General features: G+C 42.0%; 3 protein-coding genes across 16 annotated transcripts in view; 1 reads left to right on the forward strand and 2 right to left on the reverse strand.

Annotated features, from left to right (window-relative positions):
* The window catches only part of shroom2a (shroom family member 2a), a 24,172-nt gene extending 23,701 nt beyond the window's left edge, over positions 1-471 (reverse strand). For 2 of the 4 annotated variants that reach the window (XM_057038512.1, XM_057038509.1), the window contains exon 1: positions 295-467. In XM_057038512.1, coding sequence (XP_056894492.1) covers positions 295-311 — 17 coding nt within the window. In that variant the 5' untranslated portion in view covers positions 312-467. Of the gene's footprint in view, positions 1-204 lie in introns of all 4 variants that reach the window. The other 2 variants (XM_057038510.1, XM_057038511.1) reach the window with 2 other exon arrangements.
* Positions 1-4,247, forward strand: part of LOC130528805 (synapse-associated protein 1-like) — a 19,518-nt gene extending 15,271 nt beyond the window's left edge. The window contains exons 1-10 of one of the 3 annotated variants that reach the window (XM_057038530.1): positions 107-272; positions 1,307-1,473; positions 1,561-1,679; positions 1,763-1,829; positions 1,905-1,978; positions 2,056-2,195; positions 2,301-2,452; positions 2,758-2,813; positions 2,885-3,029; positions 3,109-4,247. In XM_057038530.1, the coding sequence (XP_056894510.1) occupies positions 232-272; positions 1,307-1,473; positions 1,561-1,679; positions 1,763-1,829; positions 1,905-1,978; positions 2,056-2,195; positions 2,301-2,452; positions 2,758-2,813; positions 2,885-3,029; positions 3,109-3,233 (1,086 nt within the window). In that variant the 5' untranslated portion in view covers positions 107-231 and the 3' untranslated portion in view covers positions 3,234-4,247. Of the gene's footprint in view, positions 1-106; positions 273-1,169; positions 1,474-1,560; positions 1,680-1,762; positions 1,830-1,904; positions 1,979-2,055; positions 2,196-2,300; positions 2,453-2,757; positions 2,814-2,884; positions 3,030-3,108 lie in introns of those variants that run through there. The other 2 variants (XM_057038532.1, XM_057038531.1) reach the window with 2 other exon arrangements.
* On the reverse strand, positions 3,893-13,504 carry LOC130528809 (AP-1 complex subunit sigma-2). 9 transcript variants are annotated; one of them, XR_008951406.1, is made up of 7 exons: positions 13,370-13,504; positions 12,586-12,764; positions 11,545-11,653; positions 11,337-11,474; positions 10,430-10,789; positions 8,931-8,993; positions 6,481-8,163 (listed from the first exon to the last, which is right to left on the reverse strand). XR_008951406.1 is itself a non-coding variant. In XM_057038538.1 (7 exons), exons 1-6 carry the CDS (start codon positions 13,370-13,372, stop codon positions 8,941-8,943), a joined length of 513 nt encoding a protein of 170 aa, XP_056894518.1. In that variant the 5' UTR covers positions 13,373-13,504; the 3' UTR covers positions 6,481-8,163; positions 8,931-8,940. The 9 variants fall into 9 exon arrangements, 7 of the variants coding, with proteins under 7 accessions (XP_056894520.1, XP_056894522.1, XP_056894518.1 ...); XM_057038538.1 differs by having other exon boundaries at positions 10,759-10,789; XM_057038540.1 differs by lacking the exons at positions 6,481-8,163; positions 8,931-8,993; positions 10,430-10,789 and adding exons at positions 3,893-5,588; positions 6,154-6,162.
* Between the last annotated feature and the right edge of the window lie 140 nt (positions 13,505-13,644).

Consider the following 13,644-nt stretch of genomic DNA (forward strand, 5'->3'; position numbering starts at 1 on the left):
ATGAGTGTGAGCATTAAAATTCTGCAGCGTCGAGCAGCACAATGGAAACGAGCGAGCGGAGCAGCAACTCCCGCACACCGAGCAGGATAATGAAGGACTGCAGGTGACTCAATGTCCCCAAAATAAGCACCCAGGAGCCCATCGAGAACGCCGCCGGCTGCGAGACTTTTCCTAAAAAAGTTCCATATACACTGCTGACCTTACCTGGAAGTTCAACTTCTGAACCGGTGAATGAGGGAGCTTCGTCGGGGACGCGCGCAGACGAATCCCAGGTTTACGATAAACTTATTTTACCTTTGTAACAAATTCATCTTCCCAATAATCCTCTTTTCGGGAGGGGAGGAATACCAAATGGCCGGTTGCGTCAAAGGTTTTCGGGGTCGAGATTGGTGTTGCAGCCTTGGAGCACCAACCCGTGTCCGCACTTCGGGATCCAAAGTGAGGACGACACACTGACACAGTGCCGAGTTTATAGGAGCTAAGCTAAGCTAAACCAGTGGCATCACTGGGAGAACAAGTGGAGCGGATCCCGGCACCAGTGCGCCATCTACCGTTCCATCTAATCACCTGCGCAAAATGACTCAGAAAAGTGGATAACGGGCCAATGAAGAGCTCATTACATTTAGGAAATGTTCCGGAAACCTGAGGGGCTTCTGATCTTCCAGGTCGTAAAGCAACTCTTGTAACTTGGTATTTCCCAGTGCTTGTTTTTCATATAAACAGTCTCCATCATAACTCGGAGCTCTCTCTCGCTCCAATGGCCTCGATCCTCTCATCGGAACCATAGTCTTTAATTTGCCGCCTCGGTTGGTCGATCCGTTCATCCAGACTAACACAATAAGAGCAATATAAACTGGTAGACAAACTCAACAAGCGATTCGAGTGTTACATTTGGGGGTAACGCACAATATGCGGGGAAATGACCTGCTTGGCGGGGGTCCAGTTAGTAATGTGGGGAAACTTTGCTCTAAACTTTATTGTATGAGACTTTCCTGGATGAATAAACAATAGATATTTCCACAGTATTCTCTTGGGGATTAAACAAACAGTTTTTGACCCTTTATTTACACATTTTTACAGCGCTTTTGACAGACCGAATGGATAAACATGTGTACGGAGGAAGAGCGTTCCCACAGAAACCTGTGGCTTTGGACGGGAAGCGCAGAGGGACAAACTTGGTATATTCGCGGAAGTAGTCCCATGAAGGACCGTCAGCTGCGAAGTTAGGAAAGCTAGTTTGTCAACAGAACACAAGAAGTTACTTTATTGTAGGTTTTTATGCTTTTTATCTTTCCAACAAAACAAGGATGTTAAGAAACTGGGTAGCCTGGCTCGGGACAGACAAGGAAAGGGAAGAAGAAAACAGTTCCACCGTGAATGATGAGCAGAAACAACATGTAAACAAAGCGCCTGCTAATGTTGAGGAAGATGCTCGTCCTCCTCAGCTGTTACTAAAAGCTAAAGGATTGAGCGGTAAGTCCTAAACGTCCTAATCTAGATGACTTTGCACAGTCTGTTTGGCTGGTTTGCTCGATGTCTGTGAAACATACTTCTTTTCAGGTTACATTTATAGTTTCGCCAGTAGTACCTCAAAGAAACTGTCCGAATCCGTCCTCGAAACGGCACAAACGCTAAAAAACAGCGTGGAAGAAGGGAAGATAAACGGTATCTTTGATAAGGTAATAATAATCAAAATGTTTCTGCTCCATTGTCCTCAGAGTTGTGTTAAATTTGCCATTTATTGATACGTGATTTCTCTCAGACCATTTTGGGTGATTTCCAAAAAGAGCAAGAAAGATTTCTACAGGAGAAAAAAGCAAAACAAACTGGTAAGATTATGTTTACCTGCTCACAGTCATTCTATTGCAATCCAGTACCCAAAACAGTGTTCTTGGTTTTATTAGGGGCCGCTGTGCCACCGTGGGTTGGTTTTAATGAAGAGGAGACTGTACAGCAGCAGATTTTAGCTCTCTCAGCTGTGAGAATTATTGGTAAAATATTTGTTGTGAAATGCCAAACTACTATAATATTGTGTGCTTCTTTGTGCCTCGACAGGACAGAAGAAATTTTTTGCGCGATCCTCCTGCTGGTGTGCACTTCCACTTTGATTGTGAGCAGATGTATCCAGTTGCCATGGTGATGTTGGAGGAAGACGAGCTCCTTCGGAAGATGCGCTTCCACTTGGTCCCCAAAGAGTGAGAGTGTTTTGTCATTCATCCTCTACATCCCCGCACAATAGTGAGCTTATTAAAAGCAGAGATGGATAGCTTTTTTGTGTGTGTGTGCGTCATCTGCTTTAGGGTGAAAGAGGAAGTTTTCTGGAGGAACTACTTCTATCGTGTGTCTTTAATTAAACAGTCGGCTCAGCTCACAGCTTTGGCAGCACAGCAGACTGCTGAGCGACAAGAGATGCAGAAAACTGGAGCAAACCTGGAGGCTGTTCATCAGAAAGGTTGAGTAACAGTGTTGCTCTTCAATGTGAATAATGTTGTTAGTGGGCTTAATTCCAGTTAAAGTCACACACAAAAACAGACAAAATAAATGATCCTACCCTTTAATGGCATCAGCAGTACATTTATAGGCCTTTTTTTTAAGAGTAAAATATATTTTAGACTCTATACAGGTGTGATTGTGACCAGTATTTCTTGTAAAGCCACAAAATATGAATGAGACAATGGCAATATCGTAATTTATATGCTTATGTGCTGTGTGTATGTATTACACAAAGCTCAAGTGTTTTTTTCCTTCTGTATGCAGATACATTGCATCAAAAAACTGTCCCTTCAATCCACATCAAAACAAAACCCTATAAGGTGGGTAGTGTGTGTTTTTAAAGTGCAACACGAGGCTAATAAAGAAAGCAATATTTACCTCTTTATATCAGGAAGAAGTGGAGGTTTCTTTCAGCCCGCCTGGGTCTGAATTTGTGAGTGATGCTTTTGACTCGTGTAAAATAAATGAGGACGACCTACGGAAAGAAATGCAGCAGCTGGTGTTGGACAAGAAGGAGCATCCAAACACACAGCAGGGTGAGTCATTTGGTTTCACGGGGGAGTGTGATGGTATTTGCAGAGTTCAGTAAGCGACTCCACATTGGTTTTTACACAGAGGAGACTCCCGACTGGGAGAGAGAGCTACAGGAGGAGCTTCAGCTGTATGAGTGCCAGGACCATGACAACATAGATGAAAACTGGGACAGGGAGATTGAAGAGATGCTGAAGGAGGAGAGTTAGGGCCCACCTGCTGAGCCTGCTCCCATTTGAAGGTCACAAACAGCACGACGCTAAAGATTTCATGCTCCGCCCAGAAGGAAGCTTTACATCATTGCTTCTCAAGACGATAGAAAAGACTCCAATGTTATGAATTTATGTCGTCTACTGCATTTCACTTTCATAGTGTAACAAAGCCTCCATAGAAAATGGAAAATATGCGCTTGACTTTCAGTCATTACAGTAGGATTATCTGCTGATTGGCTGCTCAAGTGGAAATAACCTAACAGGTGATATAAGGTAAAGAAAAATAAAATCTGCAGTCGGCAAACTGTTGTAAATTTGCTGATTCAGGTAATTAAAATCAATCCCATGAATGTTTTGACAGAGCCAACTAGATTATATTTTATGCAACTGTGGTAGAAATGTTCTTTTCTCTTAAAGCGTTCTTATATTGACAGAAGCGAGAGACTATGCTGCCTTCTAGAGTTCACCAATGTGCATCTTTCATGTTTGTTCTCCGGGTTCTCCAGAGGACTTAATGTCACTTTGATCATTTCATTTCAACCAGTAACATTTATTTTGTTTGTATGGCTGTTGACATTATGACTGAATGCTTTGTAACTGCGTATTTGAGCCCACAACCACGTCTGCCTACAGCTATAGTGACAATGACGACTTCATTGGCAATCATTCAATTATCAACTTTATTTGTAAAGCTCTGTTCACACAGGATAGTGCAAGTGTTCACATATGGTTGACCGCTCAAGCAATAACAGGAGGTACATGAAAATAAAAGAAATGAAATTAGTAAAATAGGATTTAAGAGATGTAAAATAATGCGTTAAAAGCAAATGGATGCGAGTTGACTGAACAACTGCTGGTGAAACAGATTTCACTGTAGTTACAGTTTAAATGCAATTGTCTGAATTTTTCTCTGTAACCCTATTTAAATCCCATTATATTCAAGTGGTTCTTCTCTGTACCACCACCAATGCAGTGTTTTCAATTGAAATTAAACCAGAACATTTATCTAAAGTGTTCATTTCTTTGTCGCTGATGCTCAGTAAAAAGTCTGAGCTGAGCTTTACCTGATGACATCTTTGGAGACATTTAGTTTTGGGCACTTTACTCATTCAGAGCTGCTGTAAGCAGAACAGAAGCACTACACAACTATTAGATGCTAAATACTGACTATAAGATCCTTTTATTCACATTTAGATTCAAATAATAAACCACAGTGTTTCCTGCAGGACGTCCAGTAACTCTCACATGTTGCACTAATGCAGTTTTAGCCACGATTAAACAGGATGGCACAAATCTGTCATAGAATAGATTCTACAGCGCTTCAACATGGCAAACAAGTCAATGAAGGAAAATGACATGTCAACGCTACATAAATACGTACAGCTCAGAGATTTTGTCCAAGGCATCCATGTGCAGTAACAGAAAATGCTGCTTTAATTCCTCAATACTTCACTGTTATTTAAACATTTTTATATGAACATGGAGTTGCAGCTTCTGATGTGCACTTCATAATATATAATACATACTGTTCTAATGGTCAATCAGTGACTTAATACTCCATGAAAAGATGTTTTTACCACAACAGGATCAGACAGATCCGGATCAATTAAAGCAAAAGCACACTGATTACTGACGTGATGCAAAAGGTTGGTTCTTGCAAACAATCCAGTATTAAAATAAACATCATTGACATCAATGATTCATTTGACACTAGTGGACATCTTTCAGCTGTTAAGGCATTCAATAATAAGTGAGAGTCTGCTGTTAGGAACCAATAGATCCTTTGGGTTCAAACTACAGTGGTGTTCTAGTGCAGCTTTTTTTTTTTTTAATCTGCAAAATTTGCAATGATAAAAAATATAGCTTGACAATACAGAATCCTTTGGCTTTGTAATTATAATGCTTTTGATTTTTCCCTTTTAAATATATCATTTCAATACTCAAACACACTTGAAATTTCCTCAAAAAAAGAAACATTAAATATGCATCACAGGGTATAGTGCTTCCAACAGCTTTGGTAAAATTTGGTTTTGGTTTGGTCAGTAAAGTGTCCTGATTTGAACTTAACTAACGAAACTTTCAAATGTTTGCATTTCCCTTTAGTAACAGTCATCAATCTGAATAGATAATAACTCAGAAATCTCCAAAGAGTGCTACATCGCTGCCTAACCAAAAGTGCGTGTGTTAGTGTGTGTGTGTGTGTGTGTGTGAGAAAGAGAGAGAGAGAGGGGAGGGGTGAGAAGGTGTATTAAAGATGTTACTACACACAGCAGAAGCTAATAGAGTGTGTGGGTGGTACTCTGTTCATGTCAGTCCAATTTCCTCCAGAACACTGCGTGGGGTCTCTGCATCCTGTGAGGGGAGGGACAGTTCAATAATGCATTATTTAAAACACACACACATGCACATGCACTCTATGGTCGCATGCGCTGTTATATTTTTGGTCCCACTAACAGAGGATGTTTCACCTCCAGCACAAGCAAAATGAGGTCATTTTCAGGAAGTGAGGTCATTTTGGCTGGTCCTCACAAAGGACTGTTTGAGGGTTAAGATATGGTTTTATGTTGAGGTTAGATTTGAGTTTAGGTCAGTGTCAGGGAGCTGGTTGGGATGGTTGGCGTTACGGTAAGGAGTTAGGTAATGTGTTGATGAAGGCCTCACAAAAATGGAAATACAAGGGTGTGTGTTTGGATGTAGTGACACATTCCAGGAGCCCGTGTGCATAAAAAAAAACCTAGTTCGTTCAAATTTCTACAGTGTAGATTTAAATACACATGACTAAGGAAGTTATGTTGAAATGAAAGGAATACAAAGTGTAATTCAAATGTAATTACAAGTCATCTGTCACTCATCATGCTGTAACATTAGTACTGGTGTAGTGAACGGACGGTTTGTGTTAGAAAGAAAAAGTACTTACTTTGGCATCCTAAAAAGGTTCAGCACAAAGCAAAGAGAGATGTTTAATCAGAGCAGGGAAACAGAAATTCTACTTTAGTTTTACAAGAAAAAAAACACTGACAGAGAACCCCCCCGAAGCATCAATGCTAAATATTCAGCCCAGATCTTGTAAGATAAATCATGTATTATTCATCAATTATGCATCTTTCATTTGGGACAAATTCTCTTGGCATACAAAATCTTTCTGTAAAGCAAATGGAGGTTGGAACATTACCATGTGGGAAACTGATGACCACTAAAAAGCATAAAACCGGGACCAGAAATGAATATTCAAGAAAGGCATCACTTCAAACAGTCAACAATTTATTTATTTGCCCGCTACATTGATCCAGTGTCATCTATTCATCTCTTTCTCGGGGCACAAACAGTAAAACATCAAATGGGTTGACTGAATTCTAATCCATAAATATCAGTTTTGTCCCAAATCAATCAAAACGAGATTTACTGACCAATACATTCAAATCCTAAAACCTTACCAGGGTATTCTTGGCTAAATTATGAAATAATCAAGGTCTACTTGTCTACAGTATTACAAATATCATGTAGAACATTCAGAATCTACTGTGTTACTGTCTTGTGTGTATGTGTGTCTGAGTCTGGTCTTTAATTAAAGGGATAGTTCACCCAAAACTAAAAACAAATGTTGGCTTTGTCAGGATGCTTAAAGCAACAGAAAAGCATCCAAAATGTCTCCAACTGTTCAAATCTACAGCCTACAAACACAGAAGAGGTTATATTATTAGCATTTGTTTTTCTTTTCTTTCCTAAAAAATACAAATAATTCAAAATAAGAAAAAAAAATGTAATTGAAGATTCACGTGTGATTGGAGGAAACAAAAGTTTGTGACATCTACATGAGGAAGAACAGACGAACACAGCGTCTAATGTGGTCACTCAATGCAACATTAATGAGAACACCAGAAATAATGAAATAAAATGGGCAGATGAGCAATCTGCCCACTGACAAAATAAATACTTTAATATGAAGCCTGAATTTATATCAAAATCATGTAAAAATATTCCATTTTGTGGTTATTTGAAACCACAAAATGTTTATTTGTGGTTATTTGAAAATCTCTTAAAAAGGAGGGTTTTTTTTCTACTTCCTATAAACACTCATGGTGTGAACAGCTATCTGGAGACACACCAAAGGCAGCCCACTCTCTCCCTGTTAGGGGGGGGGGCTTTAAAGTAGAACACAGACCTGCTCTGCACACTTTTGCTATTCCATTTTAAACAGATAACCATAACTAAACATAAACTGCCACCATAAACTAGCAGATTTCAGATTTAATTAGAGTGCAAGAACAGAAAAGATGTGTTGACCATCAGGAGGATGCCCCCCCCCCCAAGCTGCCAGTGTTACCTGAAACTGCTGGGCTCCACAGCAACAATGGTTACCGGCTTTGTGCATCACACATGAGGCCTGTCTACCTCACTAGTGTGACACGAGCCGCTATCTGAATCTGCTAGTCTATGAAGGGCAAAAAGGTTCCAAAAGTACAAACAGAGCATTGTGGGATCGCCGTGGCGCTCCGTGCACGCCTGAAGGGTCCCGGCAGCAATAAGAGCGGGGCCTTGAACTGGAGCAGTGATGGAAACAACAAGGGGACAGAAGACAGGCGGGTCACAACATAGCACCATAAATGCTGTGCTATTACATATCCAAGCCTAATTCAGCCATCAGAATGTTCTCATTGTTCAGAACAATTACAATCTACTGTAACTATGGAGACTATACTGCATCATGTTGCTGTCATGTGACCGGCGAGTACTGTCCCGCCCCACCGACCAACGACAATGGCAGGTGTTGAGAGAGCAGAAAGAAAGGGGCCAGGCACTGAGGAGCTCAGCATGCAGGGCGGACAGCGGTGGCATCACCGGCGGCGGCGGCGGCGGCGGCAGCAGCGGCAGCAGCAGCGGTGGCAGCCAGTCAGTACACAGGCACGCTAAAGTACTCGTGACGAGGCTGCAGGAGAGAAACGCACACTGCTTAGACGAGGAGGCAGCAGACAGTCGGGGAGGCTCAGCTCACACAGACATTCACGGAACATGCAGGCGATGGAGCTTCAGACTATCAGAAGCCTTCACATGGACGAGGGAGGACAAGAGAGGAACTCTCGTTCTTGCTGAGAGTTACTGGAAATGGAGGAATTAACCAATGAGGCTGTTGTTTGGTTGGGTTTTACTTGAAAAACATGTAGATATTAAAAAGATTACATCTCCTTCTGAGCTGTTGACAAGTATCAAATATCCAGAACGAATGGAAACAAACAGAAGAAAGAACATTCTAAATTCAATTAGTAGCTTCAATATAGAGTAATATGCATTAGTGATGATGAGTCTGCAGTAGTTCTGAAGTGTGTTTGTTTTTTGCTGTTCTGTGGAAAATTCTAGACTCTCAGCAAGAAACATCAAATCTAATCGTAAAGTGTTCAGTCTGAAGTTAATGTGAACAGTGGGAGTTTATTCAGGACAAACTGGAGGTCATCTGTCCCCTCTTCAGTGTAAATGTTTCCTAATGTTATTCAGTGAAGGGACGAAAACAGATAAGTGTTACACATGATACACTGAGACACTGGGACAAACTGGGACAAACTTTGTTGCTGAACTGTGGACCATATAAACTCTACAGACTAGAAGATCCAACTACAGACAGTCTCACACACCCCACTGCTATGAACAGGCAACTGGCACATTACAAGTGGCCTAAATCCACAGACAAACAGTAATCACCTCAGTCGGCCTAGTTCTGGAAAAGACCAGAGGACTCAGAGACCATATTTGGGACCATCACACCTGTGAGGCAGAGTTTTATGAGGACACAATAAGCAGAGTAAAACACTGCCATTCAGTGTGGATCAGGGTAAAAATCACAGGATCTATGATTCTACAGGGTGTGTTGAGGAGACAGCGGCTCGTCTGTGCACCGGCATAACAACCAGGAGTGGAGTCGTTATTCTAAAATCTGCTGGCTGGCATTATGGTAATGGCCAGCTCCTGAGGAAAGTTTCATTAACGCTTATTAAAATAATGACCCAAATCTCCTGTGGTATGCCTACTATGTAATTATGCTCTCTGCACTTACTAATGCCTTCAAATCGGGCCCTCGCCCCAAATGTGCTCAAGGTTCACTTCAGATAAAGACACACCTCGTTTAGATCTTTTAATCAGAAACACCAAGAAACACTGTGATGATAGCTCGTTTTTTAGATTTCGCTCCAATTCTTCTCAATTTGGAGTCAAATTGTTGGAATTATATCATTAGAGCCCCAAAAAATTCTTGTTCCAGTAAATAGATCTTCCAAACGCGGCAAACAGGACATTGGTTATTAATCCGACCACATCCCTGTGGGATTATAATGAAAGGATGTTTATCCGGTACTGTAAGATGAGCTGGAGCTGCGCCGCCTGTTAGTCAGACATTCACGTTAGAGTTCATGCTGGTGACGAGCCTCCGCAGCCTCCACGTTACACTGTGGTGGAGTCAGCGTTAGGAGAGTCATACTGACATGCAGTTAACGTCCACGAGACCTGGGGGAGAAAACAACCCATGCTGATAGACTGACTGTACCAGTCTGGTAATTACCAAAAAGCCTGGCTGGAGGTAGCGAACAAATCTTAAATGAGCTCTTCATTTGGCAGAGCTCCCCAGTCTTCACCCTGGCTCTACGAATACAGAATCAAGCAGTGAACTCTCACTCTCTCCTGCTCGGGGTCAATTTGTTCCAGCGCTCTGCTGAGTCTGACCTCATCCCTTTCAAAGTGAGAACAGCGGCTACAGTTCTGGAACTGTACCCTGATTCAGAAGGACGGTACAGGACGTTCTCTCCTGCACGGCTACTGTAGCCGCTGAAGTCCGTGAAAGACAGGACTGTCCTCGGAAATGACACTCGGCTGAACAGCAGAAGCCAAATTCTTTAAACGTCGGCCTGCAGGTTTGCTATGATGCGTCGGACCGTTACGCCTCAAATCAATCAAGTAAATAATCAGCTAAAACCAAGGACGCAATAAATAACACAGGCAAGAACATAAAAAACCCGAACCCTGTTTCTGCAGCTGCAGAGAGGACAACGACTTCATGTTTGTCAGAGAGAAGCAGAAGACACAAAAGAGGCTCCTAAAAAGGACTCTTCATTTTCACTAAAACAATGTCACACGTGGTGAAAATCGCAGGAATGTGTCGGGCTTTTGTTACTCGCTGTGCTGCCATGTATTAGGAAGTGTTGACACACCTTCTGAAGCTGCACGTCACACACGCTGCTGCTTGACATTAGTGTCTCCAGTTCCAATGTTGCAGATTGTCTGAACCAAACGGGCGCGCGTGTGTAGCAGTGACAACCAAGGTTGAAAAGGTTTTGTGGGCTGGAGCGCAAGCAAAATGCGCATGACTAAAACAAAAATGTGGAACCAATGCACTGCGGGGACTCTGAGAGGGAGGAGAAGACTATAAATCGCTATGGCAACGCTGCTGGGTTTAGTTTAGTTTGGTGACTAAAGAACAGCTAGGCTACCATTCTAACACTACTTTGGGTTATTGTTGGGGTTTTTTAACAAACTGTACCTGAAAAGAGGCGCATCTGAAAGTCAATATTCTGAAAATCACAGCGTTAAAGAATAAACAGAGGAAAAGGTCAGCTGGGCCAGCATTAGGAAAATAACATCAAGGACAACAAAACATTGGCCAAAAAAAAAGGGAAACCACAAAAAGTCTCACGCTCTTGTTAAAATCCTCTGGATCATGATCTCCATCCAGGTGACGGTTGCAAAGGACAGCCTTTAGGTTGGTAAAGTAAAAGGGACTCTAGTTCCAGTTGTCAAGTTTATTTTGTAATCGCTAGGTCCAATTTCACGACAACCTAAAATCTAATTAGCATTTAGGTCTAATCCGCTGTAACAAACTACCATGAACATTGTTTTGGTCAACCTTCAAAAATCACCATGTAAAGATTTAAGACATAAATCAGTTATAGTAGGTTTTCAGAGGTTTAGAGCGTAACAAAGTCCATCAATCCACATGTCAAATAAAGAATTCATCACATAACCGCGCATGTCTGAATGGTCACACTGCAAGAGTACGCTGGAAAAATCAGCTAAATAAATGTGACCACACATATGATAGAGGTCATGAGGTGGCCTTACCTCCTGTAGTAAGTCTGCCTGCTCAATGGCCTTCAGCACGTTCTTCTTGGACGTCTCCTGAGCTTCTCCGCCCAGCAGGAACTCATCCAGAATGAAGTAGGCCTTCTCAAAGTTGAAAATAATGTCTAGCTCGCAAACCTGTTGTTCACAATAACAACATTAAAAAATCGGACGCTAAAATCGCCACGTAAAACAAGCAGAAACCTACGCTGCCAAAGTATTTGTCCAGCAGCTCCACGTATCTGTGGATGATCTCCAGCGTGATGAGCTCATTGTCCTGGTCCTCTACTGCACAGCAGAAGTACAGGCTGGCGTATCTGCAACACATTAACTCCGTATTATCTTGTCAACAGCGTCAAGATGAAGAGCATTTGTGCAACGTGTGTATGTTTTTAACAAGCGTTTACTGTTCTTATGAAAGAGAGCAGCCGGATATGAGCTAAGCCTCACTCTGCTGTGGCTCCTTATCCTAATAATCCCTGAGGTGCTCTTCAGCATGTGACGACCGGCTAATAAAGACGTTGGGCATTTGATCCCTCGCAGCCATCAGGCTAATTCTCAAACACAAGATTTCAGGAATGCGTTGGCCTCGGACCCCGCTTCTTTGATGGCGAATTTTGAAATCTTGAACGCTGGAATGAAGGTTTTAGTCCAGCTTTGAAAGAACAAAAAAAGTCTTAAGTTGTCTGTGGCGCCAGAGGAACGACGCAGCAATTTTCCCTGCGGCTGACGCACAAGCTTCCGCTGTGGCCTTCACAAAGAAACTGCAACAATCCGACAGTAAACTCCACCGTTGTGTTCATCATAGTGCGCCCACTTGATTAAAGGAAATACTTTCTATGCAAAAGAAAAACAGGAAATAAAAAGATTAATTTAGGGAACCTTTAGTTGGCAAAACACAATGCTTATGACCCGCTACCAAGGGAGACGTGTATAAAAATATCAAAACAACGCATGAAAAGCAAACTGCATTTAAAAAAGTGAAAGTCATTCATGAGAACTACTTTAAAGTTCCTCTCTGGTGAGGTCACCTGGGATCGCCACAGTCTGCCAGTCTTTCTGTTGGCACAGCAACGGGACCTAATGAAGTCAAATGAATGGCTCTGATGCCAGCATCTCTCCGATAACCCTGATTCTCTTACCGAGCCAGGCCGCTGAATGACAGGTCCACAAATTGTTCAGGCAAGAGTGAAACGTTCTATTCACGTGTGCAATCATCCACAAAACCCTTTTGTCTTTTCCTACCCACCGCTTGTACACAATCTTCAGGTCTCTCCACTCCAAAAAGCTGCACATCTTGGGCTTTCGAGCCAGGATGGTCTGCACCAACTCTCTGGTGATCTTCTTTTTCTCCTTATCAGATAAGGGCACGTACCACTTCTGGAGCCGGAGCTTGCCTTGGCGACTGAACAGCAGCATGAACTGCATCTGCAATGATAGCAGACACAAGTGAGGATCCTAGTCCAATATTAGTGGGGATTATTTTAACTGCTACTTATTCACCTGCATTCAAAAAAAATCACTTGTTATTAATGTATGGGTGTGTCTCAAACTGCGTGTAAAGTAGGAACAAAATATGCCAACCGCATGATGCTTGGTCCACTCAAATTGAGCAATAGACTTGAAAAACTTTTAGAGAGCTGAGTCATTGTTGGGGAAGTTTAAAATGAGGATGTTCCGTCATGATAATACAGTAATTGTAACCCAACTAATGGAACAGGATGCTGTGATGCCATGTGTTAAAGATAAACAGCGCAGTTTCACCTGATGTTCACAATTACTCCTTCAAGGGACTACACATGCTGGTCCGGGAACTCTCGTATTAAGACCCAACATAAAAGCCACCTTTAACGTGAAAAGTATATTTTTCATTCCCGTTAATTATAACACAGTAACGGAAGTGTAACACAATTATTCAGCCTCTAGCATTAGCCCGTTCAACCAACGACGAACCTGCTTAAAGCAGAACACGAGAACAAGCGTTTGATTGGTTATAAATGTAAGAAAAATACGTTTTTAAAAAAAATACTTACCATGATTACCAACAGAGTATTCTGCCCTAGATAAATGAGGCAGCCAACACCACCCTGAAACAGCGCGACCAGAAGGTGTCAAGCATCTGATTGGCTAATGGCGCCCTGACAAGGCTTTTTATTGGCGGAAATCTTCTGAAAGGCTCCGCCCAAATGATCCCTTTTCTCTGAACTACAGAGATAATTGGCTGGTCGATACGTCAATCAAAAAGGAGCCACGAAAGATTTCCGCCTGTATAAAAACCTCCCCTTCAGAAAAACCTACTGATTTTTTA

This window comes from Takifugu flavidus, chromosome 7 (assembly GCF_003711565.1).
Source record: "Takifugu flavidus isolate HTHZ2018 chromosome 7, ASM371156v2, whole genome shotgun sequence".
Classification (NCBI taxonomy): Eukaryota; Metazoa; Chordata; class Actinopteri; order Tetraodontiformes; family Tetraodontidae; genus Takifugu; species Takifugu flavidus.